The sequence below is a fragment of the Mytilus trossulus genome, chromosome 4 (assembly GCF_036588685.1).
Source record: "Mytilus trossulus isolate FHL-02 chromosome 4, PNRI_Mtr1.1.1.hap1, whole genome shotgun sequence".
NCBI classification, from domain to species: domain Eukaryota; kingdom Metazoa; phylum Mollusca; class Bivalvia; order Mytilida; family Mytilidae; genus Mytilus; species Mytilus trossulus.
In genome coordinates this window covers 78,644,865-78,670,614 of record NC_086376.1, presented here as the reverse complement: position 1 = coordinate 78,670,614, position 25,750 = coordinate 78,644,865, and the positions used below count along the sequence as shown (strand labels likewise).

General features: G+C 30.3%; 1 protein-coding gene across 17 annotated transcripts; it reads left to right on the top strand.

Annotated features, from left to right (window-relative positions):
• The first annotated feature begins 368 nt into the window (after positions 1–368).
• LOC134716048 (tropomyosin) lies at positions 369–25,218 on the top strand. 17 transcript variants are annotated; one of them, XM_063578747.1, is made up of 9 exons: positions 369–705; positions 1,889–2,014; positions 8,715–8,848; positions 14,034–14,151; positions 16,523–16,593; positions 18,890–18,965; positions 20,710–20,772; positions 21,491–21,560; positions 24,090–25,218. In XM_063578747.1, exons 1-9 carry the CDS (start codon positions 592–594, stop codon positions 24,170–24,172), a joined length of 855 nt encoding a protein of 284 aa, XP_063434817.1. In that variant the 5' UTR covers positions 369–591; the 3' UTR covers positions 24,173–25,218. The 17 variants fall into 17 exon arrangements, with proteins under 17 accessions (XP_063434817.1, XP_063434818.1, XP_063434816.1 ...); XM_063578748.1 differs by lacking the exons at positions 14,034–14,151; positions 16,523–16,593; positions 18,890–18,965 and adding exons at positions 13,534–13,651; positions 16,659–16,729; positions 17,750–17,825; XM_063578746.1 differs by lacking the exon at positions 18,890–18,965 and adding an exon at positions 18,754–18,829 and having other exon boundaries at positions 371–705.
• Positions 25,219–25,750: the final 532 nt, after the last annotated feature.

Sequence of the window (25,750 nt, the reverse complement as noted above, 5' to 3'; positions counted from 1 at the left end):
GTTCTCGTTTTACATATATATCTTGTGTTATTTAAAATAACCCATGTAAGATAAGTTCATTTTCTAACAAGGGCATGATACAAAATTAGATATATCAGCAATTTATGACATTCCATATGCTAGGTAATTAATAAATCTGTAGTCAATGGGGGTGAAAACTCAATAATCAACGATCAGATCAAAATTCGGTTACTGTTAATTAAGTTGATAATCCTTCGTAACAAACCTACACACCCCCATGAAAAAGTCTGCGATGCCTTGCGCGTCGTCTGCCTTCACCAAAGATGGTTGTAATCTTATCGCTTCGCTTGAACAGACGAACCACATGGGGGATTCCGATCGTCAATAACACACCCTCCGATAGGCCGATTTGGCACATTCCGTCAGAATCTCTTTCTCAATTTAGTTGGCAACAACCTTGACTGTTTACTTCGGCACAGCATCTTTCGACTTGAGTGGAGCGAGGTCTAGAAAAGCAGGAGTCTCAGTCAGTCAATACAGCTCTCGTCTGCAGATTAGTCAAGCCAATTCCCTTCGCTTTTTTATTCTTTTGTTTTGTGTTTAGTAACCACACTACAAAAAACTATCAATATGGATGCTATCAAGAAGAAGATGGTTGCCATGAAAATGGAAAAGGAAAATGCTCTTGATAGAGCTGAACAATTGGAACAAAAACTGAGGGAGACCGAGGAAGCGAAGGCCAAGGTAAAATATAGATTTCAAAGCTTTATTGTGTTTTACAAATTTGTTGCAAAATCGTGGTTATTCGCGAAAATCGGAAGCTTCTTCTGAACTTTTTCATTGTTCGATCGTAAATGTGACTTAATGATTAAATTCTCAATACGGAATATGTGTTCTATAGTGTATTTAATATGAAAATGTGGATATGTAACGTATATTTAACAATTTATAAGGTAAAACGATGGACTTTGATGTATACATGCAGTATCCTGATGCTTGTTAAAGGATCTTTACTCTCGTCAGGAGTATAAAACATATGGATATTAAACATGGAATCCGTGTTCTGTATATGATGTAATATAATGCATAACATGAACCCATCCTGAAATGCTGATTATCACTTTTTGTTGGGAAACATTCCAAACATCGTAACGGTAGAGACGCCATCTTGAAATATGAAACCAATACATTTTAAAAATAGAATCTTGTAGGATGCAGTGCTATGCACCCGAAAATCTTACTCTTATTAGGAATCGAAACATTTTCTCATACCACTTTCTGTTTCAAATATTTCAATTTTAATTTGCATGAGCTTGTCTGTTTCATGTTGTATGAGCTCGTCATCATGTAGCATCAGCTTTTTAATAAAATCGTCTTGGTCTTGGTCTGTAGTTTCTATACTGTTTTGTATACTATAGTATAATCTATACTTGTCATAAAAAAAATCTTTTATATAAAACTTATTTTGGAAAGAGTTAAATATTCATAACTAAAATATGCATTTGTACTTGAGAAGTCGTAGATTTCATGTTACGGGTGGTGGGTTTTATAAGGGGGAATGCATGCGCACAGTTCGCAAAATATACGAGAAAAAAACTTCTTTACTCATAAAAAAATATGAAATATTAAAAACAAACTGGAAATTGGTTGCACTTACTACAAGAACTCAGTAACAAAAAAAAAATATTTCGACGAAAAGAAATTCACGAGGTCAAATACTTTCAAAATTCATCTTACCAGTATTATACTAATAGTTTGATCTTTTTTTCATGTCAGACCAGTTCTTTTTCATAATATATACGAGATATTGCTATTGAAACTAATACAATCAATTCTTTTCATCATAGTTTGATACTTACTGTTTTCAGGGAAATGTGAAATAATGGAATATTTCGAGTTTTATTTAATAAAAATTATTGCATTTCAGATTGAAGATGACTACAATTCCCTACAGAAAAAGAGTATACAGACGGAAAACGATTTAGATAATACACAAACACAGTTACAAGATGTTCAAGCCAAATACGAAACGACGGAAAAACAAATTGCTGAGGTAAGGATCCTCCTATGCAAACATTTTACGACAGTGTGAAAACGCACAGAAAATAGGACACAAGTTTTCAATACTCTACCTCTTAAAATGAAAACAATTTATTTATAAAATTTAAATCTAATTTCATTTAATATTTTTAGACAGATGATTTTGTTTATTGTAGTTTTATGGTTTAATTTTCGAACAGTTGTGACAATTTGTTACGTCTGGTTCGCGTACAACAACATTCTGAATTAAAATTTATTAATTATAATATATAAATCAACTGAAATTAAACAAGAGTATATAAACTTGTGTCAAAACTTTTTTCCTCATCATTACCAATAATCAACTTAAAGGCTTTTTTAAGCGCATGGCTTGCATTAAATGTGTTGTTATACATATCTCTTTTAACATCTGTTTTTTCTTACATTCTGATCTTATTAACGACTTTCTTCATGAGTGTACTATCTCACCACACGTGTATAAGATATGTGTATTGCTCCGGTAACAAATTACCTATTCATAATGTGTTGTGTGACGTCATCAATACCTGATATGGAAATGCAGTGATGGAATGCAGCGCTACTCAGAGGATAACTACGTATCGGCTGTGCTATCAATTAACTATCACCCCGTTTCAACTTCGATTTGTTTACATTTGTATTCAAATTTAATAAAATGAAAATAAATACTATTGAATTAGTTTAATACTGAGATCGAAACATTTGAAAGTTTAAAAAATTTATTAGTGCAAATTTGACTTTAGGATTATGCTATCGAAGAAGAAAAGTCATTGGATTTAACGATGAATGATCAATTCCAATCGGAAAAAGATTTAACGGACATGGTTCAACTATCTCAAGATTCTGTATGTTCTTATCAACTCTCTCAGGACTCGGTACAATCTAATTTGTCACAGGATTTTACGTCAGAACTTTTAGGAGGCGAAAGTGTAAACGAACCCGAGAAAAAAGTTCGGAAGAAAAAAACAGGAACTAAAAAAGTTAGGAAGAAAAAGGCGGAACAACTTGACGATGAAACGGGTGAGGCCGCAGATAAACCGAAGAAAAAAAAGAAAAAAATCAAAATTACAAAACGACCTGAACCTGAAGGTGGCAATGCACCACAACATAGTTGTAATCCTATGACAGAATTTGACCGAGTTATTTATAGTAATGAACCTTTGTTTTCGGATATGGAACTCTCGGACCATGAAACATCAAACGATGTTCCCGAACGACCAACACGGACACCCAGACCCGGTGGGGCAATGATTCCTTGTCTCCAGTTAGGAATGCATTCAAACACTATGATTAAATTTGCGATCATTGGAAGTGAAATTCAAAATTTATTGCGGGTGTCTTTAATTAGGGTATGGTATAATGAATAAAAGAGTTGCATGAACCTGCATGATGTTTACATAGCTTAAGAAGTGTATGTCAGCTTATTTTTACACAACTTTGACGTTCAAGATAGATCGGTGACACGACAACTTTGACGTTCAAGATAGATGTTTCAAAACATAAGAACCTGTAAAAATTAAACAATGTTATCTGGGGTGAAGCATTAACGAAATGTTTAGAACTTCAGCCTCCCATTACCCTCTACATGCACTGCATACACATCATAGTCGGTAAACTTTAAATGTTTAAATGTCAAAACTCCAAATTGCTTTAATAATAACTAAACTGCTCAATTTAACCGTTAAAAATAGATGCAAGTTTAATGTCACACACATGTATAACTGATTGTGTATACATGTATTTACACATTTTTGTCTAAAACCTATTCTTATCGCACACTGCACGTGCATTTCTACATTGATACACTAATTGGCGCATCCATATATAGATGCTAGGGGTAATGAACCTGTTCACATGGAAACGTATAGCTGCTATGCTTCCTGTAATTACACACAAAAACCTGTTAATTACTTACTTTGATACATTTACCTTGTGTCTGTTACACTTTAAATTCAATTATTTCCATTTTATCAATATTTAAAAATGAATAAACCAGGGATATTTTTCAAACAGGACTTCGTTCTATCAGTTTATTATTAAAATGTTTTGAGCGTCAAATTATACTAGTATTTAATTATGATGTTAGGTTACACTTGTCTTAAAACTGAACAATTTATTTTTCCATTTATACAAATTCTAAAGTTACCAATTACAAAGTTTATTTTTTTATCAATAGAAATAGTTAAAACCCTGGTTGATTGTTATAAATTATTTTTTCAACTGTACTTGAAATGCCCCAAAAGTGCAATATTATCAATTACACCTGTCTCGCCTTTAACGTAACAAAATCTTATTTACCTGTTTTAAGGATGGATTCCATGTTGTAATTATTTACTATATTTCATATAATTTTAATTGTCAACAACGTGTAAAAACTTATCAAAATGAAAGTAAAAGTAAGACGTTATTACCATATTTGGATTTAATGTAATCTGCCGTAAGGGGATAAGCAATTGAGTAAACAGCACAGGTGTCTCATTTTAGGTCAAATGACTCGTAGTGCGACATTTGAATGTGTATCCCTTTGCGTAAGAATATAGATATTTTAACCACGTAACGGTTGTGATTGTGGTATCCGTCAAGGACAATTTTATTTAATAATCAGTTTCAATTTTACATACAAACCGAGTAGCTGCTTTAAAAAACATAGCGATAGAAACACCGAAGACCTACATTGAGTCGAAGTGATAAAAATTATAGTGGAGTAATACGGTCAAGAAAGATCGGAGTGGAATTCATTGACAAGAGAAAAATTTAAAGTTTAATATTTTCAAAATGTCCGTAAAAGCAGGTGGCGGGGCATTGAATGCTCTTAAGGAGAAAATGCAACATTTAAGAGACGAGAATGAAAAGTTAAAAGATGATTTAGAAGAAAAATCAGCACAACTAGAGTTTTCTCAACGGACCATAGACACCGTAGGTGTTGCCTTCATTTCCGCTTTAGAGTTTTATAGTTGTAAAAGCTTTATATGTGTATTTCTTATTGGATTATCTTTAAGGAATATTTGTTAGCATGCATATCAAATTACAAGTGGATTATATATGTTCTTTGCGGAGAAATGGGACTAATTATTCATGACCGGGCAAGTACCGGCTTCTTCCCAAGTATGGTATGGCGGATATACAAAGGGAGATCACTCTAAATTAATAATTCCACATAATTGAAATACTTTCGATAATTTTTGGAGAAAACGAAATTGTTGTCTTCAATATTTTATGAAATAATACATTATATATTCTATGGCCTAAACATCTTACATTGTTAACACATTAGTGTAAAATATAGGTGCACAATATCAGAACTTGATCCAAATGCTAATGTTTATGATTCATCCTCCATTTACATGTACATAATTTTGTAGATGTACAAAAGTTAATAACTTAATAAGGGTAAAGATGTATCCAGGTTGAAAATTACTTTGTCCAGTCTAAAAGAAGACAGGTAATTGCAAACATATGCAATTACTTTATTCTTCGAAGATATCAATTTTAAGGGCTATTATTCAAATTGACACCAAGGCAAATTAGTTCTTAAAATTATAGCATACACAATTATTAAGTATTGTATGATGGCACTTTTAATCTAAAAGCTATCCCCCAATGTAGCCCCCTTTTTAGCAGCACCTGTAATTTCTTTGATATCTTGGTACAAATTGATAACTTTATTTACTTTGAGATATGATCACATAATGTCTATGCTATTAAAACTTTCACTATTTAAACCATCAGTATCTTATCAGGCCCTAACATTATAGGACATTGTTTTAAATTGTTCCACAATTATATGTAATCACAGGTATACACTATGTTATAAAATTTATGATAGTTATCAACAAATATTGACAATGTCATTAAAAGTACACAAAAAGCACATAATGTCATAAATGTTGTGTACAATATATACATTGTGTATAATACATTGTATATATTGTTCTCTATTGCAGACTTTATTAAAGATTCTGGGCTTTTATATATATTACAGACAGTTGCTACTGTTGACCTTATGAAATGCACTTTTAAACAATATTTTTGCTAATATAGAAAATTTAAGATTTTCCTGTAAATAACTCTTAAAACATACTTATTCCTTCAAAGAGAAATACAATAAAACTTATGAAATTGAGTAAGGGGAAACAAAAATTTCTTTCATTTGTTGCTTTTAAATGTTTGATTTTGTAATATTTTCTTTAAAGGCACCTTCTTTAAAAGTTATGCAAAGTTCACCATTTAAAATCAGACAAATAAGGCATTTTGTACAACTTAGAAATGATTAAACCAAGGGCAATCCTTTCCATATCAGTGGGAAAACCACAGACATTCTCAAAATGCATGAGTGATTTGTTAAAATATGTGTAGTATGAACACACACTTCCTGTGCAAAACATTTATTTAAACATGGGTTTTCATCATACCTTGATCACCACACCTTTATATATAATATTTATAGATATAATATTGTCATATCATATTTCAATAGACAGAGACAGTTGGAGAGGTTTTTAATCATTTAAGTGTTTTCAATTGTAACTGCTACTTAAATAATGAGGACAAAGTGAATTCCAGTCATAACTTTACCTAGATATACCTTAATGACTACTGATGCATAACATGTTTTGTCAGCTAAAAAAGTTACAACTGGTCAAATTCCTTTAACAAAAAAAATGAATATTATAAACAGATACCTTGAGGGATATTATGCAGATAAGAATCAAGGGGATTTTGTTAATTTGTTTACAAATTTTAAAGATAACAAAAAAGCTATTATTAAATTGTATAAATTGTATGCAAAATTTTAAATGAAATCTTATGCAGTTAATAATCAGAAAACCCTATAAGCTAACATTCCCATGTACATGAACTGAGAAACAGATTAATTTTTAGATGAGATTTAGTATATAATTTTATTTTCTTCTATAAAACTTTTTCTTAATTTACTATGTCATGTATGTGGAATATAACTGTAAACATTTTAAATACCAGTCAATGTCTTTTACTAGTAGTACAATGTATCAAATTCCTTTTAATAGTTCATAAATATTGAAAAAATCACATAGGTAATAATTACAAACACATGAAATGATTTATCAACTTCTCTAACAATACATGCAGTACCCATAGATGAAGATGATGACTCATGCAACTTTAAATTGGGCGTAGACATTTTAATACTACCATAAACTAATTGTTTGTTTAAATTTAATTTGCACTTAAACAGTAAAATAGTGCAGTGTAAGCTGTTTTAAGAGATCTCATGTTGTTTACCTATATAAAGTCATTCTGTCATTTCAAACCTAATTCAGCCTTTATAAAAATGCATCTTGTGTGCAAATTTGTGTAATAAATTGCTAATTGTGACATGAATTAAATACCTCCTGTATTGATGTATTTATGAGGTTCAACTACCAAAATTGTGCATGTAGGTTACAAAACAGTTAAACCTGTTATTTTCTTAACAAACTTCCCTTTAACTGGATATGTTGAAATGAAATTTGAATGTTACATTTTAAACTGAAATTGATCGATGCTGCCCATAGATACATGTTACACATATCATTGAACATGATTTAACAGCTACATGCATGTATGTTCTGAAAGCTCCAAGACTACATTTTATTCATGTATATACATGTACATGTACATGTAGCTGATCATGCAACGACCTAAATAAAAACCTTGATAAGAAAGTCATGAACCTAAGGGATATAAAACAGTTTTAAGTCTATTAGTTATTTTTGATTGGTTTCACTGTATAAATGACTGTAAGGTTATTTGTCTGATTCGTATATTGATATATTTGATATAGATCTAACTTGTATCTTTATGAAGACATGGATCATATATTACAATGTTCTAAGAGTGACAAACATAACACAGTTTAAATTGTTACTTTATGTTGATCAACCCCCATGTAAATAGATTGATGGATGGGGCCACTAAACTTTATAGTTTGCATTGTAATGTAGATGTAGATATTTATATTGACTGACATCTATGTGTATTTATATTTAATTGGTTTGAGGTCTGATCAAATTTGTTATACAAAATGTAAATTGCTAGAGTCAATTCTATGCAAATAATGTGGTATATGAGCAATGATGAGTGTGTGATTTGTCCCGTTGTATGAGTAAAAACAGGATGTTAAACAATTTGTTAACCTCAAAAAGTTTCATATTATTTTGTTAAAAAAGCTATAAGTTTGTTATCAAGTTATGGTTAAATTCTCATGTTGTAGTTAGATTGTCCATTAATAGTTGAAAAATGACAGCTTAGAAATTTATATAAAGCAATGTTTTTGTCATTAAGAAAAGGTACATCTCCCCTACAATTCAGTTTCAAACAAAGTTTTATAAAAGAAGTTTGTTTAGAAAAAGGTCATTCATGTTGTAGTATGTATACAAATACATCTGACATTAAACTGTAGTTTTGATTATAAATGTATATTGATCATTTCACTTTAACTGGAAAGTTTGACATCAAACTGTTCAACCCATGAAAATAATTATATTAATTCTACATAATGGTACACTTTGTTATAAATCAGCAGGAAGACTGAAACATACAATGTATGTACAAAATATTAAAAAAAGTATATTATAAGAATAAAATGAACATATAAATACATGTAGTATCCATATTTTATTGTTAGTTAAAGAATTGAACATGTATGCTTAATATGGTTTTGCTGTAAATTTCAGCATGAACAAGAAATCCAAAGTTTAACAAGAAAAATCAGTATGTTAGAGGAAGATATTATGAAATCTGAGGAACGATACATAACAGCAGCATCTAAATTAGAGGAAGCATCAAAGGCTGCAGATGAGAGTGAAAGGTATATATCATTCTTTTAGCCATACCAACATCATATTGTGTATCTGTTGCCTACGCAGACTTGAAAAAAAGGGGGGGTAAAGTTCTCAAAGGTGCAAATGTCAAAATAATGATATTGTCTTGCAAAAATACTTTCAAAATAGAAAAGAGTATTGGTTCAAATACATGTACTTGGTGGGTGGGATGAAATCTTTCTAAATATACTCTGGTAATGTGGTACAAGGATTGGGAATAGATTTAAGTATGGATATTTGTTGTTGATATGGCTAACACAAGACAAGGTTACATTCATATATTGCTATATTACTTAACAACAGCAAACCCAAGATGTTTTAAAAGAAAATGAAAAAATAAAGCATTTACATTTGCATTTGTCACATTATAAACAGTAATTTAACAACTTGGGTTGCTGTTACATTGAATGATCAACTACACTTTCATTCATACTTGGTCATGTTGGTATACCATATTTTGCATTTAATATATTCATTTATTATATATATCATGTAGCAGTTTTATGAATTCCTTTTTTTCTTGGTGTACCATTATTGAGCATTCGCAAAATTACTAAACTAAGAACTTTAAGTGAAAAGCACATTCTGAGTTGTTTAGTTTGAAATAAGAAAACAACGAAATTTTTATATTCGCCTTTCAATTAAATATTTTTGAAATAACAAACGAATGGTACCCAAGAAATGAAAGAAGTTTATAAATCTACTATCTTTACTTCTGTGTGGTTGTCTGTACTGAAATTTAATATCTATCATGGCTTTAACAACTATCATTTATTAGAAATGTAAAGAAACATCAACTTTTTGTACATGTTTGGAATAAATTTAAAACTCGTAAAAAGATCAGGTTCAAAGTCTGATAGATAACATTTAAAGTACAGATTTCCACAAAAGCAAACTGGCTGTTCATAAGTATTTCTATGGGGAATTCTCAGTTATACTGATTTTGCATGCACTGATATGCATATTTAGGTTATGTTTTTTCATATTTCATTGAATTATCATAATTGTACATAAATTATTTCCTACCTTGGAAGTTTAAAAGTTGTTGATAAGATATTTGAGTTCAGAGCATACTTTGGTACTTATTCAATGCTGTTTGCCTTGCTATAATCAATATAATAGCTTTCATTTTACTATGATTTAAGCATAAGGACTAAGGTGTGCTTTTAACATGAAATCTAAAAATGTTTTGAAATTTGAAAATCATCAAAATCATGAGAGGACAAATTTGTTTTTTTAAACTTTTTATTGCAAGGTAAGCATTTTAAAAGGTTAATGAAGGGGAGATAACTGAAACATAACATTATATTTTCACCTCATGTTGAGAATTCTCAAAGTATGTTCTGAAATGAATTATACACTTACTAACATGAATACACACATTTGCCTATAACACTAGAGCATTCATAAAATCTTTCAGATATTGATAAAATATAGAAAAAGACTATATATTGTAAGGCCACACCAATTTAATTTCTTGTTCTACGGATTTTTGGACCCCAAAAATTGGGGCGAGCGAGCGATTTGAAAGTTTTAATAAAAAAATATTTAATTTGCAAATTTTTGAGGCGAAGCTTAAAAAGTAAAGGCGAGCGATTATAATTTTTTTTTGTAAACATAAAATAGTAGGTTTTGACTATATTAAAACTTGATTTATAACTTGTACCTTGACATTCAGTCTTTAATTTATGAAGTATTTTTTCCCTGTTCAACAAGAAATAATTGAATAATTAAATCTGGTATATGTATGTGTGACTGACAATGAGACAATTTTCCATCCAAGTCATAATCAGGTTCAGAACAACCCCTTAATGTTATGAATATCCCTTTTATGAGGGGTCAAAATATTAAAGTTTTAATATTTTTTTTTGTAAAAAAACTTTTACAAAAGGGCTTATATTTTCCCAAAGAACTATAATATTTGGTATTAAATGGTCAAAACATGTCCAAGAATTTCCTAATATTCCTGGACTTTTAACAGTTTAATATTATTCAAAATAAGTGGACCCATCCCTCTTTTAGAAAAGTTGTTTAAAATATAATGTATTTCTCCTCTTTTTGAGTAAAAAATTCTAAGTTGTCAAAGGTTTTGTATAGTAGCACTGTACAAATCCTTTTCTATTTTCTTTTCTACAACAGACTGAACAGTAAACATGGTAAAATGACCCTTCAAGGCCCTTGTCTGAGGAAGGGTTGGTCCAAACCTGATATTAAATAACAAACATAGTTCAAAGTACGGCCTTTTACACAGTGCTTTGATCAAGACCAACCAGCAAGCTATAGGGGACCACAACTTAGTATTGTACACAATTCGAACAGGAAAACCAACGATCTAAATTATATTTTCAAACGGGAAAATACCAATGAACCACATCAACAAACGATAACTGCCGAATGACGGGTCTCTGAATCAACCAGGACAGGTGCACAAACCTGCAGCGGGTATGACCGTCACCATACATTATAATTGCAGTTGAAGGCAAATCCTTCAGAAGTTCTTTGTACTTTATTTTAACAACGAACATTTTTTTATAGGGAATATAAGTTAGGGGGAAAGAAACCAACGTTTTGTTCTGTACTGGTATTTCTATTTATATCGGAGCACTCCCGCTTGGAATAAATCGGTTTCATGCTGAAACAAATACTCTCGCAGATATTTACAGTGTTGTGGGGTGCTGATAGGTTTAAAATCGTTATATAAAGGCTAGACTGATTTTAAAAAACAAATGTTGAGATCTTTATATAATATTTACAAAAAAAAACGGTGCGGGAAATGGACATGATTTCATTTCCGGATGCGGGAAGCGGGAATATAATAAAAATAAAAAAATCTGTTTTGAAAAAAATAGGTGCGGGCGGGTCCGTCGAACAAGGAATCAAATTGGTGTGGCCTAATGTTAAGATAAAATATAGAAAGGTTCAACATAAATATTGACTAGAATTTAGTCAAGCTTCAGTGGAGAAAAAGGTGAAACGGAAAGTTTATGAATGGGCACCTATGAATGTATGCTTCATAAGAAACAAATCTTAGAAATATAGTAAATCTTTTCCTTAAAAAAATGGATCTTTAGATAACACATGTTTCACACCCCTATAAAGTGACCTAAGGGACAGGTTGACTGTTTTGGAATGATATAACATGATGAGTCACCTACATGCATCATTTCCTCAAGGACTTATTGATATTACACATGTATTATTGATTTTCTGAAAAAGCTAAATAGCATTTTGTAGAGTTCATACAATAGTTCTCAAAAATCAGTTTCTTGAAAGTTCTGAATACAGAAAAAAACAAAAAAATGTTTCAAGAGATTATTTGTACATGCAGATAATTATTGGAAGTTTTATTTTAATGAAAATTGACCTGAATAACAATAAAAAGGAAAGAAAGTAATTGATGATAGATGGGGGCAAATGAACACTTATATACCCCTTAGCCAAAATGTGTCAGAAACTGGTTTTATATACCTGTTAGGCTAATGAAGTATAAACAGTCAAATACATTATTTGGTAAACAATTTGTGGATTAAAATTAATACTTTCAAAAATTTATGATTAATAGGTTTTAAAGTTCTGATTAAGATACACAATCATGTATATGGTAAAAGATAAAAGGATCTACAAAATAGCTATGTACAATATAAGTACAAGAAAAACATAACTATAAACATGGTCTATATGCCAATTTTATCTATTTCCATGTTAGAGCTAACAACCTGTTACACTTAAATACATGCATTGCTTTTAATGATAATACAATACTACAAAAGACCTTAGTATTTCATTACATGTTGTAGTGAATAGTACAGAAAAATGGCTGATCTATAGATTCAATTACATCCTGCTTGCATATGTTAAACCTGATAATATGTAAAAGGAAATTTTAAATGATTCCCTACTTCCTGTTAATCTATATACACTAACCCTCTTATGATTATATATATATATATATGTATAATTATAAATTCTTGGCTTTTGTCCCTACTGTGAAAAATAGTTGAGAAATGTTAAGATTTGGTCTATTAGATTAAATTATTTTTGATTTTAAATTGTTTCTTCAATGAAATTGTTTATTGTGATAAGATACATGTATTCTAAAGGAGCAGACCAAAGTCTTTTCATTTCTTAACTATTCAGTACATATGGGGGAACGTGCAAAAAATCATGTACTCACTAGATAACATATACTGCCTCTAATGCCATACAATATTTATGGTTTAAGGTTTATTTTATTCTGGAATGTTTTTATTTATTTCAAACACTTTTATTTACGTACTAGTACTGTGTTACTTGATTTTATGCACCTCACACCTACAGCAAATACCGTAATAAAAAAGTGCTAAAACATTTGTTTTAGAAAATTTCACAGTTAATGCACTGTCACTTTTATGTTTCATTTCTGCACCTTTACCTTCCTAATAAGAGATAGAAGTTTATTGAGAACAAAATGATTAAGCATTTCAAACCCTTGAGACTAACAAATTGGGATAAATATACCATATCTGTTCAGATAAAAGCATTGACATTTTCAAAAGGGGACAAGTTTATGATCTATGAGAGGGATGAACTTTAATAAGGACAATTATGGTAGATAATCCTGCTTAGATGTTGTCCAGTTGCTTTTTTGTTTCTATGTGTTTATTTCTGTTATAAATTACTTGCATGGCATTAGAGGCAGACGTCAATTGGAATTTCGAACCTCCACTGATGAAGAAAATTTGGATAGATTGGAGAGGAATTTGCATGATTTTAAAATCACTGCTGAAGACAATGAGAAGAAATACACTGAGGTAATAAGACAATTAATGGCTTGCATGTGGATTTTCTTTTTTCTGACAGAGGTCGACGAGCTTTGGAGAACAAAACGTTTCTCGATGACGGGAGAATAGAACAGCTTGAAGCTGCCTTAAAACAAACAGAACTTATCGCAAATGAAGCGGAACGAAAATATGATGAGGTAAAATCTGTGGTCATTGGGTGTGGCTTTTTATAACTTTTAGCTTTTATTGCCCATTAGACAATTAATATTCCTTTTTTTCTATTTTTTTCAGGAATCATTTGAAAACTAATGACTTTCTATTCTTTTAGATGGTGAAAATTTGTGGCATATTTCAGTTGCTGGTATTTTTGGTCAAAATGTTTTAAATAATTCTGTTTAAATCATCTTCATAGAGGAAGAAAGGTACTAGAAAGTCGTAGTGTTGCAGATGATGAACGAATAGATGCTCTCGAACAACAACTGAAAGAGGCCAAATACATTGCCGAGGATGCTGATAGAAAATACGACGAGGTGACTGTGCCACAAAAAACTTATTGGCATGCTTCTCATCTTGTTGCAAGAGATAAATACTGATTGTTAGTTCATATGCCCTCTAGTCTATAGCTTTATATTAATTCTTATACTGTATTCTGCACTCAGAAATAGGAAGGTCTTGGAAAACCTTAACTGTGGTAATGACGAAAGAATAGACCAACTTGAGAAACAATTGACTGAGGCAAAATGGATAGCTGAAGAAGCCGATAAAAAATATGAAGAGGTGATTCATTTGCATGATCAGTTGGGGTGACCATCAAAAGACACAAATAGACTTAGCAGTTTTTGTTCTCGACTGTTTATTATCTTTTATTTTGTGTGTTCATTAATCCATATTTTTTGCAATTCCATGTAATGACATGATAGCAATAGGATAGAATGGCAAGGAAAATATATTCTTTATCAATTACTAAATTTACATAAGATATCTTTAAAATTGAGAACAAAAATGAAATGATGTCTTGCTTTCTTAAGATCTGTTATTCACTTTAATATTTCAATTTAGGGGGGGGACTCAAGAGAAAAAGTATATTTGTAAACTTTCTGAATATGTTTTCTGAGGATGATGATTTATACAGAAAAGAAAGCAAGACTATCATATTTCCATGCATTTTCCCACTTATTTATTACCCAGTGTGACATAAATTACCCTTTTATCCATTTGAGAAAAGTTTTGAAAAAAATGTTCATTTCTATTAACCATTTGATTTTCTTTTATGCTGGACTAATGTTTGATAGCTTTTGTTTGCTATACTGCAATGAATTGTTTGATAATCTCCTTCATAAAACGGTCTCTCTAATTTTATCTTATCAATCTGAAATCTATACTGGTTTCCTTTTGATTTTTTCTCAAAATTTGTAAAATTTGAATTATTTCCCTTGCACATGAACCTTTGCAATTTAATCTGAGTTATTTCCCTTGCAATTGAGTCCAGAATTCAGTTTCATTTTAGGCGAGACTTGACCATGGAGCATGAAAGCCTACAGAAGTCTCAGTAATACAGATTTGTGCATGACTATTTATTAACTCTTCTCTTTTCTCTAAATATACTCTTTGCTGCATTCAATTCACAGAATGTCCCAAGAAAAATGCATCTTGCACATTGACAATTTCTGATATGCATAAGTGAAAAATATATGTAGAAGATAATATATTAGTTTAATTCATTATTAGAACTAGTTTAAATATTTGCAGCAAAGGGTGTACTGTTAAGAAAATAGAAATTTTGTTGAAATCTGAAACATGGGTGAAATATGTGGAATTCAGTTTTGCAATGAAAAAAATTGTTCTAAAAGTAAACACATATTCCATTGATGGTTCTTGTTTGTTAGGACTCTGATGACTTAGATAAAACAACCCAGTGGAATTATTGATTCTCTATTCAAGTATGCATTAAAAAAGAATATGTCAGTACCAGGACATTCTCAAGAGTAAATGGTTGGTGGCTGTGATTATCTAAGTCAACACTGTTCCTCTGTAAGGGAACTGTTAATTTTCGCTTTTCACAATGAAAAAATATATGAAAATATATAATTATTTCTTAAAGAATCTGAATTGAAAGCTAATGTTCATTGGTGAATCTTGCGAAAATTGACAGTTCTGAAATTGATTTGAGAAAGAGCATGTTTATTTATGCAATTTGCAATAAGATTTGATTTTGATGTTTTTCAAGTAATTATAAGATAGGTAATAAGTTAAGATTTCAATTTTATAACTATTTCATTGTTTTATCAATTTTAAATATTTCAAATAAAGTAAAAGTAAAGTAAATAATTTATTTTTTTTGAAGTAAATGTTGTGAATTAACAAAGTAAATGGTTTGTGATAGCAAGCATGAGCATTCTTCACAATGTCTTTGAAAATCCTTGCACGTTAATTGTACCATTTAATTTTGGTGCAGTTAGATTTATGTATTGTTAGACTTAGTTTTCAGAATATTAATAAAAAGGGGAGATAATTGGAGTTTTATGTCTAAATATGCAGCATTCATTTCTTCATAAAAGTAAAATTTCAACTGTCAAACAAATTAACATAGCATTTAGCTATATTTTCTAATTTTGTTATTGCATCTCCATAAAAAAATGATATTCTGAAAATTTTATATTAATGTTTACGTGTAAGGATTTACAAAATTTTGTTGAACACTCATAAGTAATGTAGTCCCCAAATTTGATTTGCAGCATGGTGTGTAAAAAATTGCATGATGTTTTAGAAAAAGAATATTTGGCATTTGTTAAATAACAAAAGCATGATAAATGTTAAAAAAAACAATTTGAAATTTGAAAAAATATTTGGACATGTAAAAGTTTTGAAAAAAGGAATTGACCCTTCTATTTCCTACAACAGGCTGCCCGTAAACTTGCTATCACTGAAGTGGACCTCGAGCGTGCCGAGGCACGATTAGAAGCTGCAGAAGCGTGAGTATAGGGAATGCTTTGGAATGCCTTTGTGTGTGTTACCATATATAATTAACATTTTCTAGGCTGCTCGCAAGTTGATAGTAGCTGAAACTGAATTAGAACGCACTGAAGAAAAATACGAGCATATGAGAAGGTTGGTGAATGGTTAATTAACAGACACAGCTTAATAGGGAATATTAGTTCACATACACAATCAGCTTCATAGCTCACTGTCTAATCAATCTGTTCACCACAAAGTTCACACTATTTCAATGTTGTGAGGTAAACTCAAGAGGAGATAATAACATATTTAAAAAAAAAACTTGTGGTAAATTTGTATTTGAATACAAATATATTTATCTCAATAGAACACAACACATAAGCATTTTCAACATTAAATTGACCAATGCCAATTTCTTCAGATTGGTTGAGATAATGTTAGAGACATAAGAAAGCAGCAACACATAGAAAAAAAGATATTCATTGTATATTTTGTCTATCAGCACAAAACAAAGAATCAAAGCCATAACGCATACATGTGCTTAGGAAAAGTGCTTAGTTATACCCTTATACTAACATTTGTTGCACTTTATATGTAGGGAATTTGTCACATGATACTATTACATTTGTAACATGATACTATTACATTTGTCACATGATACTGTTACATCACATGATAAGTTTAATTGATAAAAAATATATGTTCAAGAGGAATACTTTACATGAATGAAAGCAAGATGTTCTTAGCATTTAATTTATAAGAAGAATTAAAACAAGTGTAATGATACAAGCTCATTTTAATTGAAAAAAAGCTTTTACTCAAAGAAAAATTGTGTTATTTAAGATTTGCATGGTGTGTTAGCATGATTTCACATTGACAATTGACCGATTTCAGAAAATATGCCCTCTTGACCCTTGAATCTATATACAAAAGATTAGTATATGTACAAAGTATTTGTTTACAGAAGTTAAATGCAAAAAAAATATTCCCTGAAATGTTCAGTCACATTTTTATTGACGATTTGGTCAAGGAATGGAATTTGAATTCAACTGAAAATGAAGGTTTGAATTGCCATTTTGTGGACAGAGTTCACATAAACCAAAATGTCAAATGCATGTGGTCATGCCTGCATGGTGTGTTGATCCCTTTGTATGCCTGTTGTGAATTTTTCAGACAAGTAAAAACACTTGAAGATGAACTTCATATAGCTACTAACAACCTTAGAGGCCTAGAAATAGGCGAAGAAAAGGTAAGCATGCTCGATGTTGTGTTTGTAATAACTGCATTGATTGGCTTGTTTGAATAAGGTTCAAATCATTTGACCTTTGGCTAGATTTCATCGGTGGGGGTATTATGATAAATGTTCTATGATTTTATAACTATTCAAACAAGCCAAATTGTTTTGAGATTACTAAAATTGGCAAATCTTTGAAGAAATATGCATTTCACCTTTTTAATTGGATAATAGAAAATTATGAACAAAATTTAGAATGCATATTTTCCTTATTGATTGCTAATTTCAATTCTATATGTTTGTGTATGGTTCAGTTGTCTTTGGAGAAATGTATAATATTCCAAATACTCCTGAAAATATTTCCATGGCTGTTGAAGAAAGTTGTGTGAATGCAAGTCCTGGAATGTTATGTGTATGCATAACTAGTCAGTTTTATATGCATTTTGTAAATCATGTTATCATTTAAAACAATTTACATAATTTCATTTACACAGAGAAAGTTTATGCATGGTAACCAGCCATTCTCTGTTTTAGATAAAAATAATTAACTTGATCATTTTGATATGAACAAAATTTCATTCAGTAAAGTAATTTTCATATTGCTCTACCAAGTTTAACGTTAAATTAATTTAATTTGTATATATGTCCATTCCAAAATCACACAATTTTCATAATCAGCAGCTAGACCTAGCCAGATTTACACACCCATATTTTTATTTCAGCATACTTTAATGATTGGGTTTGCTGGAGTTATATTTGTGGCATGAGAGTTTTCAGTTGTAAAAGCATGGAGTTTTATTTTCTTTTAAAACAAAAACAAAAAACGATTTTGAAATGAACTTCCAGAAGCATATTTGATGAAGCACATTTTTCATCATTGGGCTTATCAGGTTGTTCATTTCATAAAATCAACATGCCTAGTAAACCCTTTCTTATTTTACAGCAAAGTAATTGATCTTGAAGAGCAGCTCACAGTTGTTGGGGCAAATATCAAAACCCTTCAGGTCCAAAATGACCAGGTAAGATAAACTGGCTGGGTCCGGCTGTACTTAAGTTGTTTCATTTCTTTGCTTTTTCAGGAAAGTCCTGGAGCTCGAAGAGGAGTTGAAGGTTATTGGAAACAATATGAAATCTCTCGAGCTTTCTCAGGAAGAGGTATAAAACCAACACCATATTCAAATGGTGCATGGTGTTCGCTTTCTTGCGGCGCATGAACTGACCCATTTAATCATTTAACTTTCCTCTCTTAAAAACTTAAGTTATGAACAATAGATTTTGTTCATACTTTGCCAAACTGTAGTTAGCAGTCTATTAAAACAAAACAATAAAAAACTCTAGGTCACAGTGATATTTTTTCAATCTAAAGATTGTGTGAAATTAAGATTTTGTAAAGATTATACTTGTATACATGGACACACATTAATATGTGAATAGGGGTAAAACTAAATGATGATTTTTTTTTTATAGCTTTTATATTAAAATTGAAATTTGGTCACCATATTGGTTTTTCTTGAATAGTTACAAAAATGGAAAATTTACAGTTTACTCCTTCATAAAAAAGATCTAATTTATCTATTCAAATAGAACATAGTTCACAATTTTGAATTAAGATCAGCATTTTCTATATTTTTAAACAAAAAGTACCCAAAAGCTAAAATTATAAAAGACTTAATTCCTTTAATTAAGGTCTGTTCCATTTCTGTATCAAAATTGCTAAGATTATCAGGGTTCCAGAATAAGCCTTTGCAGTTATTTACATTAAAAATTGAATTTATTTATTAAAACGTAAAATTAAACAAAAACAAATTTTGATATACATGTTTGTATATTGTTAAGTTCCCCAAAGTTTTAAGTGTTGGTCTTATATATATGCTCATTTTCATGATAAATTGAATGTTAACTAATAATAAGCACTATTATATTAGCTTCTGCTCTCTAAACACATAATTAATATTCTTGAAATTATGTTTTGAGAGAAAACCTTTAAGGGTCAGTTGATAAAGTTCATAAGTGTTTTTATATCAAACTAGTGTAAGTATTTTTTAATCAGGCACAATACACAAAGCATAATTTCAGGAATATTTTCAAATATAGATAATATATTTTTCTACCAAATTCAAGCAATTTAATCTAAAAGAATGCATTAGATGTAGATTTATTTTTATTTTGGCAGCATGTCAAACATAGCAGCCTCAATTTGATGTTGTAGGCATGTTCAGAATGTAAAAATGTGAAAATCCACAATTTATCAATTTTTAGGCAAAATATTTTGGCAAGAAACTGAAAAAAAAGTTAATTGAACAAAAATCTTAATTATATAATAGATTAGATATGCTGTAGGTTCCTGCTAATTATTGCTTACAAATGTATTGTGTCTGCCTAATTTATTTTGCTTTTTTTCCTTTTATATTGTAGGCAGATCAGTATTGTACAGGGCATGGCTATGTCCATCATATATATTTGTTATATTTTGTAATAAATTGCAGATTTTAAATGAGAAAAGCCAACTGATCATCTAAATTTGAAAAAAAAGAATTGCAGTGGATCCAATTTGAAAAAAATATCAAAATACGAATGATCATCAGGTGGTTTACAAATTTGCGTTAAAATAATAGTTATATTTATTGTAGTTGCTGAACTTTAGATTTCAATCTAAGACTTTTATCTACAGATTAAAATAATATGGAAAGATCAGAAAATTAAAGAGCTATTAGTGATGTTTTTGCTGTTTGATATCTGGGCAAAAATTGTAATTGGAGAAGTCAATATTTTAGAGAAAAAGACCTGGTTTAAAAAGAAGTTTCGATTTTGAAATCTTTCCACATTGTTTAAACTTGACCATTGGTCATTGTTGAGTTATACACTTTACTAATGTCTAGAATGTACTTGTGTTTAACAGGCCTCACAGAGAGAGGACAGTTACGAAGAAACAATCAGAGATCTTACAAACAGACTGAAGGATGTAAGTATTATATGTAAACAAATCAATGCTTGTATACTAAGCATCTCTACTAGGTTTCTGTCTTTTCTTGAGCCAGAATATTCCAAGTGGGACCAGTTTTTTTTCAAATTCTTACCTTCATTTGCATGGTGCTTGAAATTCACCTGAGAAATTAAACGAAAGGTGTTCTGAAGAAAAGTTACATTTAATTTCAAGTCTCCTTCCTTTTAGCTATTTTTACATGATTTTTTTTAAGGATGAGAAGTAAAAAATAATTCTATAAAAAAGAGATGAAAACTTTAACTATTAGTTACTGATTGTTCTAATTTATCTGTTTTTAATTTACAGGTTAAAATTAGAGCACCAATCCAAATTATGATAAATACTATGTGCTTCTCTCTCTATATAACACTATGCTATCCTATCTGGCAATGCTCTGCTTTCTACATTTTTTTAGTATACTTAGTACACACATTTTGTTCTGTATAATTATGTGAATCACTATTATTTTTGTATCAACCATAAAAAAAGAAGAAAAGGCATCAACACTACCAGAAAAAGTTATTTATAACATGGCCTTGTGACACTGTCCAACAAAAATACCATCCAACACTATCCAGGAATATTAAAAAAATATAAGACCAATGGACACTCTCTTAAAAAAATTTAAAAGTCACATGACCATGCCTACAAAGTAAAAGACGATTGATAATTTGAATTTTACCATTCATTTTAAAAGGCTGAAAATCGTGCAACAGAGGCTGAGAGAACTGTATCCAAGTTGCAAAAAGAAGTAGACCGATTGGAAGGTAGGGTGCATGGTGCCCTCGAGCGATTAGTTTATGTTGTTGCACCTGTTATCTTGGTTTTTTGTTTTTCAGCTAGACCAGAGGTTCTATCATTAAATTTGCTCAAGTCAAAGTTTTTATTTATCAAGATCACATTTCTGGTTTTGTAGATTTTATAAATATAATAGTATGGTTTGCCTCTTTAGAAAAAAAATACAAGTTGAAAATACTTGAGAATTGACTTGATTTTAGAGAGTATCTTGAGCAAATTTGAAGATGGAGTTTACCTCGAGAGATTTTTGTTTTGTTTGTTTGTGGCCAAAATAATTCCTTGAAATTAAGAAAAAATATGAACCTGCATGTCTAAACAGTCATTGACTAACAAGTATGAAAAATGATAGGAATTATTTTGGCTCATTGTTTAGTTTTAGATTGTGCAAAGTGTTCAGCAATTTCTTGTCTTTAAAAATAAAAAATAAATTTGTTATTCATACCATAAAGAAAGAAACAATAATTTTTTGAAAAGAAAAGAAATGCTGAATCCTTTTGCAATAAAGAACCAATTTTTTGCCCAAGATCCAGAAAACTAACTAATTGCATGATGTTGATATTTGTGTGATTTGTCCTTAGGCTGAATATAGGGCTGAAACTAGTGACCGTACCGTTCAAACGTTACAGAGAGAGGTGGACAAAATCCAAGGTAGGTCAGATACAAATCAAAATTGCCAAAAGTTATGACAGTAATCAAAAAAGGAAAAAGAGACTATCTATCAAAGGGAAGTAATGTGTTATCAGATTATCATACAGTTACTTCCCTTTAGATAAGAAAAGAAAAAATATCAATTACTACCAGAAGACAATGCTATACGATACGATATGTGTATGATACATCATTTATGAAAAGAGTAACCAGGCTTCAACATGAAATGGGTTTTAACGGTTTACCTAGTTTATAATTTCCTCAAATCTATTTAATGCATCATGAATGATTGACATGTCAATGCAGGTATTGTCACTAATTTCACTACAGAAGATGCATTCATTAACAGAAAAATGTTAAAATCTTTGATTTTATAAAAAAAGTTTAGAATTTGGTGAATAGTATTTTTGTTTTTCTGATAAGCTGATGGAATACTTTACTGTTAATGAATTGAGTGTCTGTAATGAAGTTATTGATATTAGTGTTACTGTAAATGCCTTTTGTGTGATAATTTAACATTGAAACATGCAAGTTATAGAACATGTGTACTAATAACATATACAAATTTCATGTATTACAATCAGTTTATGATTTAATTGAAAAACATAAAATACATATGTTGAAAAGAAAGCAGATTTTCATGATATTTATTGAAAACTACATCTTTTGGTAACTGATTGTAGTGAAATTTCCTGCATATTTATAATATTTAGAGCATTATTAAAGTAGAAATTAAGAGTGGATCTTTCCAAAAAATAAGGTGTATAATCAGAATAGAAAATTTTAAACAAATTGCTATTATTTGGCTAAATGGCAAGTTCAAAGAAAAAAAAGTACTAATCCTCATGAAAATTGTTTTCTGCTGCCACCATAGTGAGGGCATGATTGCATGATGTTATTTTTCTGCATGTGTGTGTGTTTACAGAGGATTTTGAAAATGAACACAGACAAAGAATGGATCTGCAAGAAGAAATGGATGCTACATTAGCAGACTTAAACAATTTGTAGAGATGCATGCTTTTTTTTGAATGATCTACACAGTTGTACAGGTTTGAACTTATATAGATACATTTTATACACAGTGGCTCAAAAGTGTTGGAAGATATAATGTGTAAAGGAAAATGTTATAAAACATCATGGAGAGTGATTTTTACATTTATCTGATTTTAATAACTTTTCATAATGAAAATGGATGAGACTTAAGAATATATTTTCAAATTTTGAACCACTGTGACCTGTTGTATGATAAAATAATATGTTAAAACAAAATGAAAATGAACAAGCAAACAACATAATATTTATCTGATATATCAGGCTGATTTAGAGCAATTCTGTGATGACACTACTATTGTTGACAGTAAATTGATAAGATGTTGATTTTGGATTTTACTTGCCTAACAGTTACCACACATCTCTTTTAATTGGCAATTCAAATTATATTTTTAAAAATTCAGTTAATGTATGCATTATTTTAAACTATTTAATAGAAGGAAGTCATAGCCAAACAAAATATAAACATTATACTTAGGTTATGAAGTATTATAAGTGGCAACTCTGAAATTAACCACTCTACAAACAAAAAAGAAGGATAAAATCTTAGATTTGGAAATTGACCAAATTCTATACCATCAAAGCAAGTGCAGAGGATAATATCTTCTTACAAAAAGCTTATGTTTTACTAGAACTGTAAAGTACATGTATTAATAGTGTTAGCTGTTGAAGTATGATAAAGATGCCTCATAAAAAGTCACATGTCTAATTTCTCAGAATTCTGCTACAGTAAATTTGTATTTCATATGTTTTTACCACCACCATAAACAGAATCTAATTTAACATTATTATTTTTTCAGATGAATTGCTTACTGAGAAGGAGAAATATAAGGCAATCAGCGACGAATTGGATGCCACCTTCGCTGAATTGGCTGGATACTAAAAACTGGTTTCATATTCCCCTCACCAAAGTCGTATATATCATTGGTTTCTTTACAGGCCAGAATCATGTGTTTCTCGGACAATAATGCATTTTCTTGTAATAATGTATTTATTTGTACAGTTAAATGTTTTGACTGTTTTGTGTAAAGAAGGATAATGATATAATACAGTGCTTGAAGTACATGTTCATTTTCAATTATTTATGTAAAGACAAATAAATATCTGTTACTAATATATTTCGATTTTAAAAAACGAGATCTTTAGTCACAAATCTTTAAGGTTACTACACAACTTTTGATACCAAGCAAATTTTTCGTCTATTTTATGTTTTTGCAATGTTTGTATATCTGGGGAAATATGTTTGTGTGAATCAGTATTGGACCGCCAGACTTTTTAGCTACTTTGTTGAGGGAATCATGGGATACATATAGAGCAGGTTTCTCCTTCCATGCAATTTGTAGTAACCTTTAAGATTTTTGACATGCTGTTGACAAATTTTACACAAGAAAAGGGGTAGCAAAATAACAGAATATGGTGGGTTGATAGATATTCAGATTGGCATTTTAAAAAGTTGCAGAATCTGCAGTAAAATGACCAAACTGTCCTTATTTTTGGCCTACCATTGAACAATCGGGCAATATCCAGTCCCAATCCTTCTTTCCCTCCACTTCTGTTGAAGGAGACACCACAGTTGTATAATATAATGTATTGAACGTTGATTTTTTTGCATGTAATATTTGTATAGTATGACTAAGACTGGTAGCAGGCCTAGGGTTCACAAAATATGCTCCACTTCTTTCATAAGTAAATTATTGTATTTCTATAACAGAACAATTCTTAATTGTATTGTACCAAATTTTTATTCTTTATTATAAATATTCTTATACTTTACATATTTTTTTTTTGTCGTTTGACAACATTTTTAGTAAGAAGTTTGGAACTAATATGTTACGAGAGCTGTACTTGTGATGACATTGTGTTCATCATGTGACGACTCCCTGGATATTGCCAACTTGTTTTTACCGACAATAAACTTGTATTGCTTAACTACAGAATTTGTCTTTATCATATTTTTTTTAATCCTGCCCTGTTGTAAATGACCAGATTGATTCAGGCCTTTGGTTGATTGAGATGTTTCTTGGTGTGTGTTTCATGAATCATCTCCCTTTGTCTGTACACTTGAGATTTTGCTAAGTAGAAAAAAAAACCTGTTAAATGATAGGGATAATGTGAAATTGACACAATTTGATCTACCCCAAAGTAGTGCTGCTGCTTATCTGTATGTTCAAAAAATGATTTCAATATGATACCATGCCACGGTAATGAGTTTAATCACACAAATCCAAGTCATTTGCATTGGAAAGAGTTTGCATTGTGAATAGACAAAAAATGCTAAGACTGCTAGAAATGTCCATTCTACTATTCTAGGCCTTTTCCAGACTAATATTAACACTTAAAAGTGGTTGGTGTTTTTGACATATCAACAATGAGCAGTACATACACATTGGAAGTTAAATATATTGGAGTCAAAATCACCCAATGGAAGTCTTTTGTTATCCTTTAGTAGTTAAAACTTAGA